General features: G+C 43.5%; 1 protein-coding gene across 2 annotated transcripts in view; it reads right to left on the reverse strand.

The window, feature by feature from the left end:
* Positions 1-16,945, reverse strand: part of LOC135518427 (isthmin-1-like) — a 336,779-nt gene extending 319,834 nt beyond the window's left edge. For both annotated transcript variants that reach the window (XM_064943602.1, XM_064943601.1), the window contains exons 1-3: positions 16,727-16,945; positions 13,031-13,255; positions 9,576-9,888 (exon numbers count right to left, since the gene is read on the reverse strand). In XM_064943602.1, the coding sequence (XP_064799674.1) occupies positions 9,576-9,888; positions 13,031-13,255; positions 16,727-16,867 (679 nt within the window). In that variant the 5' untranslated portion in view covers positions 16,868-16,945. The remainder of the gene's footprint in view (positions 1-9,575; positions 9,889-13,030; positions 13,256-16,726) is intronic.
* Positions 16,946-17,322: the final 377 nt, after the last annotated feature.

The following is a 17,322-nucleotide window of genomic DNA, read 5'->3' on the forward strand; positions in this document are numbered from 1 at the left end:
GTCTACTACTGTCAGTTTCTACCTCCTCCCTGTGGGCTGTCTCATCGTTGTTGGGTATCAGGTCTACTACTGTCAGTTTCTACCTCCTCCCTGTGGGCTGTCTCATCGTTGTTGGGTATCAGGTCTACTACTGTCAGTTTCTACCTCCTCCCTGTGGGCTGTCTCATCGTTGTTGGGTATCAGGTCTACTACTGTCAGTTTCTACCTCCTCCCTGTGGGCTGTCTCATCGTTGTTGGGTATCAGGTCTACTACTGTCAGTTTCTACCTCCTCCCTGTGGGCTGTCTCATCGTTGTTGTTAATCAGGTCTACTACTGTCAGTTTCTACCCCCTCCCTGTGGGCTGTCTCATCGTTGTTGTTAATCAGGCCTAATACTGTCAGTTTCTACCTCCTCCCTGTGGGCTGTCTCATCGTTGTTGGGTATCAGGCCTAATACTGTCAGTTTCTACCTCCTCCCTGTGGGCTGTCTCATCGTTGTTGGGTATCAGGCCTAATACTGTCAGTTTCTACCTCCTCCCTGTGGGCTGTCTCATCGTTGTTGGGTATCAGGTCTACTACTGTCAGTTTCTACCTCCTCCCTGTGGGCTGTCTCATCGTTGTTGTTAATCAGGTCTACTACTGTCAGTTTCTACCTCCTCCCTGTGGGCTGTCTCATCGTTGTTGGGTATCAGGTCTACTACTGTCAGTTTCTACCTCCTCCCTGTGGGCTGTCTCATCGTTGTTGGGTATCAGGTCTACTACTGTCAGTTTCTACCTCCTCCCTGTGGGCTGTCTCATCGTTGTTGGGTATCAGGTCTACTACTGTCAGATTCTACCTCCTCCCTGTGGGCTGTCTCATCGTTGTTGGGTATCAGGTCTACTACTGTCAGTTTCTACCTCCTCCCTGTGGGCCGTCTCATCGTTGTTGTTAATCAGGTCTACTACTGTCAGTTTCTACCTCCTCCCTGTGGGCCGTCTCATCGTTGTTGGGTATCAGGTCTACTACTGTCAGTTTCTACCTCCTCCCTGTGGGCCGTCTCATCGTTGTTGGGTATCAGGTCTACTACTGTCAGTTTCTACCTCCTCCCTGTGGGCCGTCTCATCGTTGTTGGGTATCAGGTCTACTACTGTCAGTTTCTACCTCCTCCCTGTGGGCTGTCTCATCGTTGTTGGGTATCAGGTCTACTACTGTCAGTTTCTACCTCCTCCCTGTGGGCTGTCTCATCGTTGTTGGGTATCAGGTCTACTACTGTCAGTTTCTACCTCCTCCCTGTGGGCTGTCTCATCGTTGTTGGGTATCAGGTCTACTACTGTCAGTTTCTACCTCCTCCCTGTGGGCTGTCTCATCGTTGTTGGGTATCAGGTCTACTACTGTCAGTTTCTACCTCCTCCCTGTGGGCTGTCTCATCGTTGTTGGGTATCAGGTCTACTACTGTCAGTTTCTACCCCCTCCCTGTGGGCTGTCTCATCGTTGTTGTTAATCAGGTCTACTACTGTCAGTTTCTACCTCCTCCCTGTGGGCTGTCTCATCGTTGTTGTTAATCAGGTCTACTACTGTCAGTTTCTACCTCCTCCCTGTGGGCGGTCTCATCGTTGTTGTTAATCAGGTCTACTACTGTCAGTTTCTACCTCCTCCCTGTGGGCTGTCTCATCGTTGTTGTTAATCAGGTCTACTACTGTCAGTTTCTACCTCCTCCCTGTGGGCTGTCTCATCGTTGTTGTTAATCAGGTCTACTACTGTCAGTTTCTACCTCCTCCCTGTGGGCTGTCTCATCGTTGTTGTTAATCAGGTCTACTACTGTCAGTTTCTACCTCCTCCCTGTAGGCTGTCTCGTCGTTGTTGGGTATCAGGTCTATTACTGTCAGTTTCTACCTCCTCCCTGTGGGCTGTCTCATCGTTGTTGGGTATCAGGTCTACTACTGTCAGTTTCTACCTCCTCCCTGTGGGCTGTCTCATCGTTGTTGTTAATCAGGTCTACTACTGTCAGTTTCTACCTCCTCCCTGTGGGCTGTCTCATCGTTGTTGTTAATCAGGTCTACTACTGTCAGTTTCTACCTCCTCCCTGTGGGCTGTCTCATCGTTGTTGTTAATCAGGTCTACTACTGTCAGTTTCTACCTCCTCCCTGTGGGCTGTCTCATCGTTGTTGTTAATCAGGTCTACTACTGTCAGTTTCTACCTCCTCCCTGTGGGCCGTCTCATCGTTGTTGTTAATCAGGTCTACTACTGTCAGTTTCTACCTCCTCCCTGTGGGCCGTCTCATCGTTGTTGGGTATCAGGTCTACTACTGTCAGTTTCTACCTCCTCCATGTGGGCCGTCTCATCGTTGTTGGGTATCAGGTCTACTACTGTCAGTTTCTACCTCCTCCCTGTGGGCTGTCTCATCGTTGTTGTTAATCAGGTCTACTACTGTCAGTTTCTACCTCCTCCCTGTGGGCTGTCTCATCGTTGTTGGGTATCAGGTCTACTACTGTCAGTTTCTACCTCCTCCCTGTGGGCTGTCTCATCGTTGTTGGGTATCAGGTCTACTACTGTCAGTTTCTACCTCCTCCCTGTGGGCTGTCTCATCGTTGTTGGGTATCAGGTCTACTACTGTCAGTTTCTACCTCCTCCTGTGGGCTGTCTCATCGTTGTTGGGTATCAGGTCTACTACTGTCAGTTTCTACCTCCTCCCTGTGGGCTGTCTCATCGTTGTTGGGTATCAGGTCTACTACTGTCAGTTTCTACCTCCTCCCTGTGGGCTGTCTCATCGTTGTTGGGTATCAGGTCTACTACTGTCAGTTTCTACCTCCTCCCTGTGGGCTGTCTCATCGTTGTTGGGTATCAGGTCTACTACTGTCAGTTTCTACCTCCTCCCTGTGGGCTGTCTCATCGTTGTTGGGTATCAGGTCTACTACTGTCAGTTTCTACCTCCTCCCTGTGGGCTGTCTCATCGTTGTTGGGTATCAGGTCTACTACTGTCAGTTTCTACCTCCTCCCTGTGGGCTGTCTCATCGTTGTTGGGTATCAGGTCTACTACTGTCAGTTTCTACCTCCTCCCTGTGGGCTGTCTCATCGTTGTTGGGTATCAGGTCTACTACTATCAGTTTCTACCTCCTCCATGTGGGCTGTCTCATCGTTGTTGGGTATCAGGTCTACTACTGTCAGTTTCTACCTCCTCCCTGTGGGCTGTCTCATCGTTGTTGGGTATCAGGTCTACTACTGTCAGTTTCTACCTCCTCCCTGTGGGCTGTCTCATCGTTGTTGTTAATCAGGTCTACTACTGTCAGTTTCTACCTCCTCCCTGTGGGCTGTCTCATCGTTGTTGTTAATCAGGTCTACTACTGTCATGTCGTCATAATGGAGTTGGAACTATGAGGCCAGTCAGTTGTGGGGAAACAGGGCGTAAAAGAGGGGGCTGAGGACACACCCTTGTGGGGCCCCTGAGTTGATAATCAGTGTCGGAGGTAATTTTGCCTACCTTCCCCACCTTGGGGTGATCTGTCAGGAAGTCTAGGACCCAGTTGCATAGGGAGGAGTTCAGACCCAGGGCCGTGTGCTTTGTGCTAAGACGACACTATGGTATTGAAAGCTGAGCTGTGGTCGAAGAAAAGCATCCTCACATATACATTCCTTTTGTCCAGGTGGGTGAGGGCAGTGTGCGGTAATATGGCGATTGCTTCATTCGTGGATCTGTCAGGGCAGTAGATGAATTGGAGAGGATTGAGTGTGTCAGGGAGGGAGGAGGTCTAAGCACTTCCTGGTGAAGGAAGCTACAGTAGTCATTAGTAGTCAGTAGTCATTTCGGTTACTTTCCCTTTCATGGGCGCTGGGATGATAGTGGACATCTTGAAGCAGGATAACGGCCTTCACGAGAGAGAGATTGAAAATGTCAGAGAACACAACAGCTGGTCTGTACATGCTCTGGAGGACACGGCTAGAGATGCCATCTGGCCCGGCAGACCTTAAGAGAGGGTGAACACGTTTGAAAGACTTCCATACGTCCTCTGTGGAGACCGTCAGCCCTCATTATCCTCAAGGGGCTTCGGCTGCTCAGTCGTTGTTGTGCTTGAAGTGAGAAAAAGGTGTTTGGCTCGTCTGGTAGGGTGGTGTTGGTGACCGCGATGTAGCTACTTTCTTTTTGTAATCCGTGATTGTTAGGAGCCCATGCCACACAACCGACCCGCTGAATTGTTCTTCCACTTTGTCCCTAAATTTGTGTTTCGCGATCTTGATCTGCGTAGGTTGTATTAGTACTTTTAACTATTGTCCCGTCGCCTGTATTTTCATATATATATATATACACACACACTTTTTAAATAGATTTTCCAGGAAAGCTTCAACACAACTTAATGTGCTGCTTTGCCAAGTTCTACATTGGGAGGTTGGTGGGTCCTGGGCACTTAACTCTCTGTAATACTCTCAAATGAAGTGTAAAAAAAATACTCATCTTGGCACAAGTCACATTCAAATGAGTCCCGTGGGCTGCTTTTTTCTGACTGTTAATGTGTTGTTTGGAAATGGGGCTGAAATGGCAAGAAATTCCCTTTCGTTCCAATGATCATTGAAGTTTAATGAAAATACATGGAAACATTTCCTCTGGCTGAACTGAGTACTAAACTATTTACATTAAACTTATGGCACACACGAGCGCACATGCACGCACACACACACATATGCACACACACCACCCCCTAACCACCTCACCAACATCTGCCACACATTGTCTTAATTTCACAGATTAAAGTCTAGATAGGAGCGTAGCCCCTTCCTCTTCCCCCCTGCCACTACAGCCCCGTACACAAATTACACTTAAAGCGCACTAGTCACAGCTCTCACAGAAACACAGAACAGCCCACTCAGCAGGACCAGCAGCACAGAACCATATTTTATAAGAGCTTAGTGAGAGCGGGGTCATTTTTCATACAACCTTCCCACAATGTTCTGGGAAAGGTGCAGGATACCCAGCTAACACATAACGTTCTGAGAACCATATGTTTCTGATGTGCTAATGTGCTTGCATGATTAATCCCTAAGAAAATTAATTTCTGCGTGTCAAATAGAATCAAATTGTATTAGTCACAAGCGCCAAATACAACAGGTGTAGACCTAGTGAAATGCTTACTTACGAGCCCCAAACCAACAATGCAGTTTAACCTTTTTCTGATAGGGGGCAGCATTTTCACTTTTGGATCAATAGCGAACTGCCTCCTACTCTGTCCCAGATGCTAATATATGCATAGTAGTATTACTATTGGATAGAAAACACTCTGAAGTTTCTAAAACTGTTTGAATGATGTCTGTGAGTATAACAGAACGCATATGGCAGGCGAAAATCTGAGAGAAATCCAACCAGGAAGTAGGACATCTGAGGTTTGTAGTTTTTCAAAACTTGGCCTACCGAATACACATTGAGATATGGATAAAGTTGCACTTCCACTAGATGTCAACCGTCTTTTGAAACTTGAATGAGGCTTCTGCTATAAAGGAGGGGCTCATTAGACCTCTGAGTCAGTAGTCTGGCATAGAGCCTTGGTCTCATGACGCGTGCTCCCTACAGAGTTACCTCTCGTAACTCTCGTAAGGAATACTCCGGATGGAACATTATTGATGTTTTATGTTAAAAACATCCGAAAGAGTGATTCCATACATTGTTTGACATGGATGATGTGCCTGCACCTCGTGAAGATGGATTACTGGGCTGAACATGCTAACAACAAGTGGCTATTTGGACATAAATGATGGAACTTTATGGAACAAATCATTCATTTATTGTCGAATTGGGATTCCTGGGAGTGCCTTCTGATGAAGATCATCAAAGGTAAGTGAATATTTATGGTGTTGTTTCTAACTTTGTTGATTCCAAAATGGCAGATATTCCTCTGTTTTGGGTTCTGAGCACCGTTCTCGGATTATGCTTTTTACGTAGAGTTTTTTTTAAATCTGACACATTAAAGAGAAGTCTATTTTTAATTCTGTGAATAACACTTGTATCTTTTATCAATGTTTATTATGAGTATTTCTGCAAAATCACCAGATGTTTTGGAATCAAAACATGACTGCATGTAAGGCGCCAACGTAAACACGTTTTTATATAAATATGCACATTATCAAACAAAACACAGTGAGGGAAAAAAGTATTTGATCCCCTGCTGATTTTGTACTTTTGCTGATTTTGTACTTTTGCCCACTGACAAACAAATTATCCGTCTAATTTTAATGGTATGATTATTTGAACAGTGAGAGACAAATAACAAAACAAAAAAACGATAACATTTTTATAAATGGATTCGCATTGTAATAAGGGAAATAAGTATTGGACCCCAACCTCTCAATCAGAAAGATTTCTGACCCCCAGGTGTCTTTTATACAAGCTGAGATTAGGAGCACACTCTTAACCTCTTGAAACTAGGAGGCACTATTTTCATTTTTGGAAAAATAACATTCCCAAAATAAATGGGCTATTTCTCAGGACCAGATGCTGGAATATGTATATAATTGACATCTTAGCACACTCTAAAGTTTCCAAAACTGTAAAAATATTGTCTGTGAGTATAACATAACTGATATTGCAGGTGAAAGCCTGAGAAAAATCCAATCAAGAAGAGACTCTTATTTTGAAACCCCTGTCTTTCTATGCATCTCTATTGTCCATTGAAAGGGATATCAACCAGATTCCTTTTTCCATGGCTTCCCTAATGTGTCTACAGCCACTAGACATAGTTTCAGGCTTTTATTTTGAAAAATGAGCGTGAGCGTGAACTACAACATTGCGTCAGTGGTCAGGTGGTGACTCAGAGTGATTTGTGCATAATAGACAAAGGCGGCCATTGTTCCTCTCACTCCTACTGAAAAGCCAATTGTTTGCCAAGTTTCTGTCGATATTATGGATCTAACTTGGAGGTTTTTTCGGCATTGTCATGACCACAATTTCCTGTGGATTTCTAAACAAAACGTGGACAAGAAACGGAGATATTTCGGCAATAAAAATATTCTTTATGGAACATTTGCTGTCTAACTGGGAGTCTCGTGAGTGAAAACATCCGAAGATCATCAAAGGTAAATTATTTAATTTGATTGAAAAAATTGAAAAATGGCTGTGTTTTTTCGACTTGGCTATGACCTAACATAATCATATGTTGTGCTTTCGCTGTAAAGCATTTTTGAAATCGGACATGATGGGTAGATTAACAAGATGTTTATCTTTCATTTGCTGTGTTGGACTTGTTAATGTGTGAAAGTTCCATATTTCAAAAAAATATTTTTGAATTTCGCGTGCTGCCTTTTCAGCGGAATGTTGTCAAGGGGTTCCGCTAGCGCTAGAAAGGTTAAAAAAATAGATAAGAATAAGAGATAATAGTAATGAGTAATTAAAGAGCAGCAGAGAAATAACAATATACAGTTGAAGTCGGAAGATTAAATACAACCCATTTTCTTGGTAACAAACTATAGTTTTGGCAAAGTCGGTTAGGACATCTACTTTTGTGCATGACACAAGTAATGTTTCCAACAATTGTTTACAGACAGATTATTTAATTTATAATTCACTGTATCACAATTCCAGTTGGTCAGATGTTTACATACACTAAGTTGACTGTGCCTTTAAACAGCTTGGAAAATTTCAGAAAATTTTGTCATGGCTTTAGAAGCTTCCAATAGGCTACTTTACATAATTTGAGTCAATTGGAGGTGTACCTGTGGATGTATTTCAAGGCTTAACTTCAAACCCAGTGCCTCTTTGCTTGACATCATAGGAAAATCAAAAGAAATCAGTCAAGATTGGTTTATCCTTGGGAGCAATTTCCAAACGCCTGAAGGTACCAAGTTCATCTGTACAAACAATAGTACACAACTATAAACACCATGGGACCATGCAGCAGTCATACCTTTCAGGAAGGAGACGTGTTCTTTCTCCTAGAGATGAACGTACTTTGGTGCGAAAAGTGCAAATCAATCGCAGAACAACAGCAAAGGCCCTTGTGAAGATGCTGGTGGAAACAGGCACAAAAGTATCTATATCCACAGTAAAAACGAGTCCTATCAACATAACCTGAAAGGCCGCTCAGCAAGGAAGAAGCCACTGCTCCAAAACCACCATAAAAAAGCCAGGCTAAGGTTTGCAACTGCACATGGGGACAAATATTGTATTTTTTGGAGAAATGTCCTCTGGTCTGATGAAACAAAAATAGAACTGTTTGGCCATAATGACCACTGTTATGTTTGGAGGATAAAGGGGAGGCTGGCAAGCCGAAGAACACCATCCCAACCATGAAGCACGGGGGTGGCAGCATCATGTTGTGGGGGTGCTTTACTGCAGGAGGGACTGGTGCACTTCACAAAATATATGGCATCATGAAAATAATGTGGATATATTGAAGCAACATCCCAAGACATCAGTCAGGAAGTTAAAGCCTGGTTGCAAATGGGTCTTCCAAATGGACAATGACTCCAAGCATACTTCCAAAGTTGTGGCAAAATGGTCAAGGTATTGGAGTGGCCATCACAAATCCCAGACCTCAATCCTATAGAACACTTGTGGGCAGAACTTAAAGTTCAAGGAGGCCTACAAACCTATCTGTCTCAGTTATACCAGCTCTGTCAGCAGGAATGAGCCAAAATTCACCCAACTTATTACGGAAAGCTTGTGGAAGGCTACGAGTAACGATTGACCCAAGTTAAACTATTTAAACTATCCTCGTAATAATTTGAGAAAATGACTTTAAATAGAACCGGAGGAAACGCTGAAGTACCGAAGAAAGTTCTATGAACTATTTAAGAACGTCAAACCAGTTGGAGAACGTTCCTAGACCATTACCAAAATTGAAACAAAATTGAAATGAAATTAGCTATGTTCAAACGTTCAGGAAACATTCTGTTAAAGTAATGAAATGCTAAGAAAAGAAAATGTGCCAAGAATGCTTGGCTTTGGAACAACTATCCTGCACCATTCTCCAGAACGTTGTGGGAAGGTTGTATGCAAAATAACCATAGGTCAAACCACGCTCTAAGAAACATATGGTTCTCAGAACATTATGTGCTTGCTGGGTAGTGCACTATATAGGGAATAGCGTGCCATTTGGGAAGCATCCTGATTTGGCCCTGTTCCTGTCAGAGGACTTTGATGTTCGAGAGGTGTCTAATCTGTCACGCACACACACAATGGACAAATCCATCTGATGAAACTAAAGAGTCTTTCATTTGACCCTGCTGGTCATCTATGAACGTTTGAACATCTTGGCCGTGTTCTGTTATAATCTCCACCTGGCACAGGCAGAAGAGGACTGGCCACCCCACATAGCCTGTTTCCTCTCTAGGTTTCTTCCTAGGTTTTGGCCTTTCAAGGGAGTTTTTCCAAGCCACTGTGCTTCTACATCTGCATTGCTTGCTGTTTGGGGTTTCAGGCTGGGTTTCTGTACAGCACTTTGAGATATCAGCTGATGTACGAAGGGCTATGTAAATACATTTGATTTAAGGCTTCAATCATACACCCGCTTTCTGTGTCAAACACGCTTGCACACTTAGAATACACATGCACATATATACACATACACACAGCCCTTAACAAACACAAACACACACACGTACTCTTGCCGTCAGTCCCCCTCACACAACACTCACCATATTCAGCCAGAACCTTGCTGGCACGTCCTCCTCCTGCGCCTCCTCTCCTCTCCCAGCCTTCTAGTGGTTTTAGTAAGTTACTATCCTCTGTGTTACTGCCACTTGCTACTCCTCCTCTGTAGGTGGGCTGCTGCTCCCTAGCCTGCTCCTTGGGTTGATGTGGGGTCAAGACCGAAGAAGAAGAGGAGGATGAAGAGGAGGTGGTTTGCCACCAGTTTCTCCAGTTGGTAGCGGCCAAACCTGGTTTGTTCTCCTTCAGGCCTTTCTCATGCTCCGCCCCGTCTAGATCGTCCACCACCTCTATGGTCACCTGGAGGGGAGGGAGAGGGAGAGGGAGGAGCAGGGTCCAAGGTAAGTGTGTCTGTCTGGAGTGTATCTGTATGTCTGTTGGGAGGGCAACAACATTCTCTCAGATCTAACATTAAAAATAACTGATTGATTTAGACGTGAAATCAGTCTTGATACAATTGTACATTGTCAAGAATTTGATGTATTGTTTACTTCTCATGTGTTACCATCCAGCCTGTTATCCTCACTAGGGTACGTGTGATGGTAGCGTCCCACCTGACCAACATCCAGTGAAATTGCAGAGCGCCAAATTCAAAAACATACAAGTGTTATACATCAGTTTAAAGATTAACTTCTTGTTAATCCAGCCGCTGTGTCAGATTTCAAAAAGGCTTTACAGCGAAAGCAAACCATGCGATTATTTGAGGACAGCGCCCAGCAGACAAATCATTACATACAGTTACCAGCCAAGTAGTAGTAGTCACAAAAGTCAGAAATAACGATAAAATTAATCACTTACCTTTGATGATCTTCATATGGTTGCACTCACAAGACTCCCAATTACTCAGTAAATGTTCATTTTGTTCGATAAAGTCCCTCTTTATATAAAAAAAAATCTCAGTTTTGTTCGGTAATCCACAGGCTCAAAGGCAGTCACAACAGGCAGATGAAAAATCCAAAAAGTAAAGTTCGTAGAAACATGTCAAATAATGTTTATAATCAATCCTAGTTGTTTTTTGTCATAATAATCAATAACAAAATCTTTGTCAATATAAAAGGAAAACAAGGCAGGCATGCTCTCGGTCGCGCACATGAAAAACCTCTGGGACACTGCAGTGTCCACTCATTCAGAGTGGTCTTACTCCCTCAATTTTCAGAATACAAGCCTGAAACAATTTCTAAAGACTGTTGACATCTAGTGGAAGCCATAGGAAGTGCAATTTCAGTCCTAAGTCATTGGAATCTGTATAGGCAGTCTATTTAAAACTACAAACATAAAAAAATCCCACTTCCTGGATGGATTTCTCAGGTTTTCGCCTACCATATCAGTTTTGTTATACTCACAGACATTATTTTAACAGTTGTGGAAACTTTAGAGTGTTTTCTATCCAAATCTACAAATTATATGCATATCCTAGCTTCTGGGCCTGAGTAACATGCAGTTTACTCTGGGCGCGCATTTTATCCGGATTTCAAAATACTGCCCCCTACCCTAGAGAAGTTATATTCCAGACACAAAACACAAAACACCAGTCTGTCTAGCCTGTTACATTCCAGACACAAAACACCAGTCTGTCTGGTCTAGTTTTGATACTTTGAGGAATAAAATACAAATCAAGAGTAAAAAGGTCAACTCCCTGAGCAGTCCCACTGAGCCTACACGCTTGGTATAGTCCTGACTCATTGGCTCATTCCCCTCATTTTCAAGTGTACCTCGTGACTCACTGGTCTGGTATCTCTGGTAAAATGGGAGGTTAGCTTCCTTGTCAATTAGGCTAGCTAGCTTCCTAAAAAGGAGATTGTCACAACACTGCCACATAGCAACAAACAACTTAGTTTTCATTTCATTCAAATAAGAGCAACTTGAAGCATTTCGATCCGTTGTGCGAGGGGAGGATATATTGGAGTTTTTTGCTAGCTAGCTAGTTTTAGTCTTCAAGAAGCTAGGAAAACAACCTCAAATTCTGACAGTTGTGTCCCCACTAAAGGCTGTGGTGGACAGAGGAACAAATCCGCGAGGCTACAGCCCTGGGTCTCAGAGTGATGGTTGTGAAGGAAGACAAGAACGTTATATGGGAGGGTGCATGATACCTTTTCTTTGGAAGTCTGGAGAGCTGGTTGGGGAAGATCGGGAAAGATGGGTTTGGCCTCAGTCCTATACAGCTCCAAAATCATCTGAATTGTTGTGGATTAAGTCCATATGACCTACATATGGTATACTCTTACCAAAAAAGGTTATGTATGGAACCAACATTTTTCTTTTCATATATATACACACACACACAGTGGGGAGAACAAGTATTTGATAACCTGCAAAATCGACAGTGTTTCCTACTTACAAAGCATGTAGAGGTCTGTCATTTTTTTTATCATAGGTACACTTCAACTGTGAGAGACGGAATCTAAAACAAAAATCCAGAAAATCACATTGTATGATTTTTAAGTTATTAATTTGCATTTTATTGCATTAAAAGACACGGCTTTTGTGGAGCGATGGGTAACGATGCTTCGTGGGTGACTGTTGTTGATGTGTGCAGAAGGTCCCTGCTTTGCGCCCGGGTATGGGCGAGGGGACGGTCTAAAGTTATACTGTTACTGTTACATCAACAACAGTCACCCTCGAAGCGTCGTTACCCATCGCTCCACAAAAGCCACGGCCCAGAGCAAGTGACCGTCATTGAAAATAAGAATTTGTTCTTAACTGACTTGCCTTGTTAAATAAAGGTAAATAAAATATATATATTTTTTAAATGGTGTAACTCGGGCAGTTGTTGTTGTCATCCTGTACCTGTCCCACAGGTGTGGTGTTCGGATGTACCGATGCTGTGCAGGTGTTGTTACAAGTGGTCTGCCACTGCGAGGATAATCAGCTGTCCATCCTGTCTCCCTGTAGTGCTGTCTTAGGTGTCTCACAGTACGGACATTGCAATTTATTGCCCTGGCCTCATCTGCAGTCCTTATGCCTCCTTGCAGCATGTCTAAGGCACGTTCACGCAGATGAGAAGGGACCCTGGGCATCTTTCTTTTGGTGTTTTTCTGAGTCAGTAGAAAGGTCTCTTTAGTGTCCTAAGTTTTCATAAGTGTGACCTTAATTGCCTACCATCTGTAAGCTGTTAGTGTCTTAACAACCGTTCCACAGGTGCATGTTCATGAATGGTTTATGGTTCATTGAACAAGCAGTGTTTAAACCCTTTATAATGAAGATCTGTGAAGTTATTTGGATTTTTACAATTAACTTTGAAAGACAGGGTCCTGAAAAAGGGACGTTTATTTTTTTGAATTTAATTGAATTGTTGAGAGAAAGGGTAGTGATGTCCACCAGAGTATCCTGCCTCTTCCTGTTTGCTCTTCCTGCCTCTGTTTACAAGGAGGGACAGTGTTACCTGTCTGTTTACAAGGAGGGACAGTGTTACCTGTCTGTTTACAAGGAGGGACAGTGTTACCTGTATGTTGGGGTTCTGTCTGTTTATATCAGCCTTGGAGAGGTCAGGGAAGTTGCTGAGGTCCAGGAGGAAGGCCCCAGGCCTGTCTCTCTGCAGGCTACCTCCGGTAGCCTGACTCGGGGCCCAGGGGAGGGCAGCAGGCCTCTGGGCTGACTGGGGCTCTGATCCTCTCCGCTTCCCTGGACCCTGCTGGGCTAACAAACTGCTCTCTGTTCTGACATTATTCTAGATGGGGGGAGAGAAATAGAGAGATTTGATGTTATGATATTTGTGAATGTAATCAAACCAAACTGCGCCGAATACAACAGGTCTAGACTTTACCATGAAATGCTTACTGACAAGCCCTTAACCAACAGTGCAGTTCAAGAAGACGAAAATATTTACCAAATAGGATACAATAAAAAGTAACACAATAAGAATAACGAGACTATATACAGGGGTCACCGGCAGGGGTCACCGGTACTGAGTCAGTGCGCGGGGGTACAGGTTGGTAGAGGTCATCTGTACATGTAGGTGGGGGGGGGGGGGGGTGACTGCATACTGTGCTAGGGCATAATCATTGTGTCCTAGGATTATGGGAGCAAATATTACACTTTTTACTACTTAAATCACAAGTGAATTTGGCCCAATACTTTTGGTCCCCTAAAATGGGGGAGTTGTGTACAAAAAAGTGCTGTAATTTCTAAACGGTTCACCCAATATGGATAGAAATACCCTCAAATGAAAGCTGACAGTCTGCAATTTAACCTTACAGTCGTTATATAATTTCCAATCCAAAGTGCTGAAATACAAAACAACAAGAAATATGTCACTGTCCCCAATACTTTTAGAGCTGACTGTATTTATTTAGGGCAATCAGTTTAACCTTCCTTAAACCAACAGAGAGAACCATATCTCTTATTCTCAGTTGTCCTGTAATTTCGGTGCCTGTTTGATGGATGGGGGTCAGTCTGTACCTCTACACCTGGCCCCCCACAGAGACCAGTTATGATCTAAGATAATTTCTGATCAGAATGAATAAGGTTATATTTAACAGATCCTCTGAAGCGCTTTGTGGATACGGGCCCTGGCCTCCCCCTTTAGATCTATCTTTACCTCTGTACCCACTATAGAGGACCACTTAGCTACATCAGATTGATCCCCCTCCCCAAGCTAGGCCACCTCTTTACTCACAACACATCAGCTAAAGCCCACAGAGCAAGTACCTGTGACAGGGCTATTCCCAATCGGTTCTCTATCCTCGTCCTGTCCTGTGTTATTTCATTGTTCTTTGATGGTTTCATTTCTGTCTAAAATACTATGGTCCTGCTCTGTCCACACTAATTAGAGTTGGTGGTTTCTACTACATTTACATTTACATTTAAGTCATTTAGCAGACGCTCTTATCCAGAGCGACTTACAAATTGGTGAATTCACCTTCTGACATCCAGTGGAACAGCCACTTTACAATAGTGCATCTAGAAGTGGATCTGGTACACTCCACAGAGCAGGGCTTTACAGAAGAGTGGCCAGAAAAAAGCTATTGCTTAAAGAAAAAAATAAGCAAACACATTTGATGTTCGCCACAAAGCATGTGGGAGACTCCCCAAACATATGGATGAAGGTACTCTGGTCAGATGAGTCTAAAATTGAGCTTTTTGGCCATCAAGGACAATGTCTGGCGTAAACCCAACACCTCTCATCTCCCGAGAACACTATCCCACAGAGAAGCATCATACTGTGGGGATGTTTTTCATCGTCAGGGACTGGGAAACTGGTCAGAATTGAAGGAATGATGGATGGCGCTAAATACAGGGAAATTCTTGAGGGAAAGATTGCATGTCCTCCTGTGCAGGAAAATTGTAATCAATAAAGAGTGATCAAATTAAGACCCTACATCTGTACTAATATGGTATTTTCAAAGATATTTATATACAGTACCAGTCAAAAGTTATGAAAACACATATGGAATTATGTAGTAACCAAAAAAGTGTATATATATATATATTTTGTATTTGAGATTCATCAAAGTAGCTGCCCTCTGTCCTGTGCACTGTGGCTATTTTAGATGTGCAGCTCGACCCATAGAACTGGAATGACTGATTTTAGAATGGATATAATTCTAATTCTAGAACAGGGTCAGGTCCATTGGTGGATATCAGTTCAATTGATTCTGATGATGGGGAGTCCTAAATATGTCTACGGTAATAAATCATACTGACCTGGTTAAAACAGGTGGAGACAAGGGTCAGCGTGAACAAACAGACACATTTCCAGTCATCAAAGGGGATTAAATGTGATGGATTTGAGTTCAAATGGGGAGACAAAGAGAGGTTTTATTTTGCCTGTAAAGCTGCAGTATAACAGTGGTTTTAAAGTAAAGGCAGCAACAGTGCGGTGTAAAATTGTGGGGAGAGAGAGCTTTCCAACAGAAGGGCTAACTATAAATAGTAAAGTATTAACTAAAAATGTCATGTGAAACCAGAAAGCCAATCAGAACAGAGTGTTCCTTCTGGCTACAGGCCACACCATTGGGATGTGGTGGGAAGGGTGGGTACCTCTCTCCCCATCCCCAAGTAGGAGACTTGGGTGACTTTGATGACAAGAGTAGTGCCTGCAGCTAAGGCATGGAATCCCCATGGAACCCCCAACTATGATGAAGGTGAGTGGACTATGACCCCGTGACCCCTCTCTCCATTTCACCTCTTACTACCAGCCTCTCCTAGTGGAGACTATTGTGTGTGTGTGTGTTCCATTTCACCTCCTCCAGGCCTCTCCCAGGGGAAAGAGGCTCTATGAATTGACTGATAGACTGTCTCTTTATACTGTATATCAGGGGTACTCAAGTGCTATTTGAGAAGGTCTGGTCACACACACTTCCTAGGTGGCAGGAGATCTGGATGGATAATGTCATTTACCGCTGTCGTAACAAACCCCCACCTCGCAACCCCAAACTGTTAAACGCCTCTTGTCGGCAGAGAGAAAATCGAACAGTTCTGCCAGGTGAACAGACACAACCGAAATTAAACACCTACAACCAACATGGGGAAAACAGGCTACCTAAGTATGATTCTCAATCAGAGACCACGAACGACACCTGCCTCTGATTGAGAACCATACTAGGCCAAACACATAGAAATATAACATAGAAAAAAGAACCGGAGACTACCCACCAACTCACGCCCTGACCAACCTAACACAAATACATAAAAAAGGAACTAAGGTCAGAACGTGACAGTGAAGACATCACTATGAAATAACACATTATTCTGCAATGTAGAAAATAGTAAACAATAATGAAAAACACTTGAATGAGTAGGTTTTCTAAAACTTTTGACTGTTAGATATTATTTTGGGACCCGTGGTCCCTTTTGACACCGTTCTGGGTCTGGATCCGATCAGCCAGTTGAGTTTGGGGGCTGTATATCATAAACCCCAAACCTCAATGACCCTCTGGGAATGTGTTCATTCACAATATATCATGTCTGTTATCCAACTCTGTGGTCATTTAAATAGACCCGTTGCACTTCCCATTTCAGACCCAATGTGTTACAGAAGCATTTCTGGAAAGGACTGTGGATCCCTTAGAATACAAGTTACAGGCTTATTCCCATGTTGATATTGAACCCTAAACCCAAACTCAATAGCCTAAAGAGTCCCTGCAATGTATACTGCACTGCAGGTTCCGACTGAATAGAATAATTAAATAGCACTCACCTCTGCAATCACTGTATACTGCTGATCCTGGATCAAAGTTAAATTCCCTTGATTCAGCGGGCTGCTCCTTAACACCGTAATATGTAAGGTAAGAAGTAGAAGTCCTAAAAGCAACAACAGTTCTGCCGCCAATCGAACCATCTTTTTCACTCGACCCGTCTTGGGTCCCTGCGGTGTGACAGGGGGTCCGCCGCCAACTCCTCCCGCTCCAGACACTCCAAGCTCCGGATCCGCTGCGGGCGAGGAGTCACAACACCACTTCGGAGCCACTTCGAGGTTCAGAAGTACACTTTTAATGGGAAAGGGAGGGATAGGACGTAGAATAGAGTATTCCAGATAAATTAAATCTGTTTAAAGTTTGTGTTTGGAATAAGGTTAGGTTGATTTTGTTTATTTTGAATTACATCAGACCAGCCTTGGTGGAGAGCGTTCTTCAAATGTGCCAAAAAGTGACCCCGGATTCGCTGTGTAAAAAGGATAACGTTAAACCAAAGTTAAAGGTCCATTCAGAAAGGTTTCCTGTGGTATCCCCTTGAACTATGCTGCTTCTATGTTGGCATGGATCTCCAAAGTTAAAGGTCCATTCAGCAAGGTTT

The sequence above is a fragment of the Oncorhynchus masou genome, chromosome 28 (genome assembly GCF_036934945.1).
Source record: "Oncorhynchus masou masou isolate Uvic2021 chromosome 28, UVic_Omas_1.1, whole genome shotgun sequence".
Classification (NCBI taxonomy): Eukaryota; Metazoa; Chordata; class Actinopteri; order Salmoniformes; family Salmonidae; genus Oncorhynchus; species Oncorhynchus masou.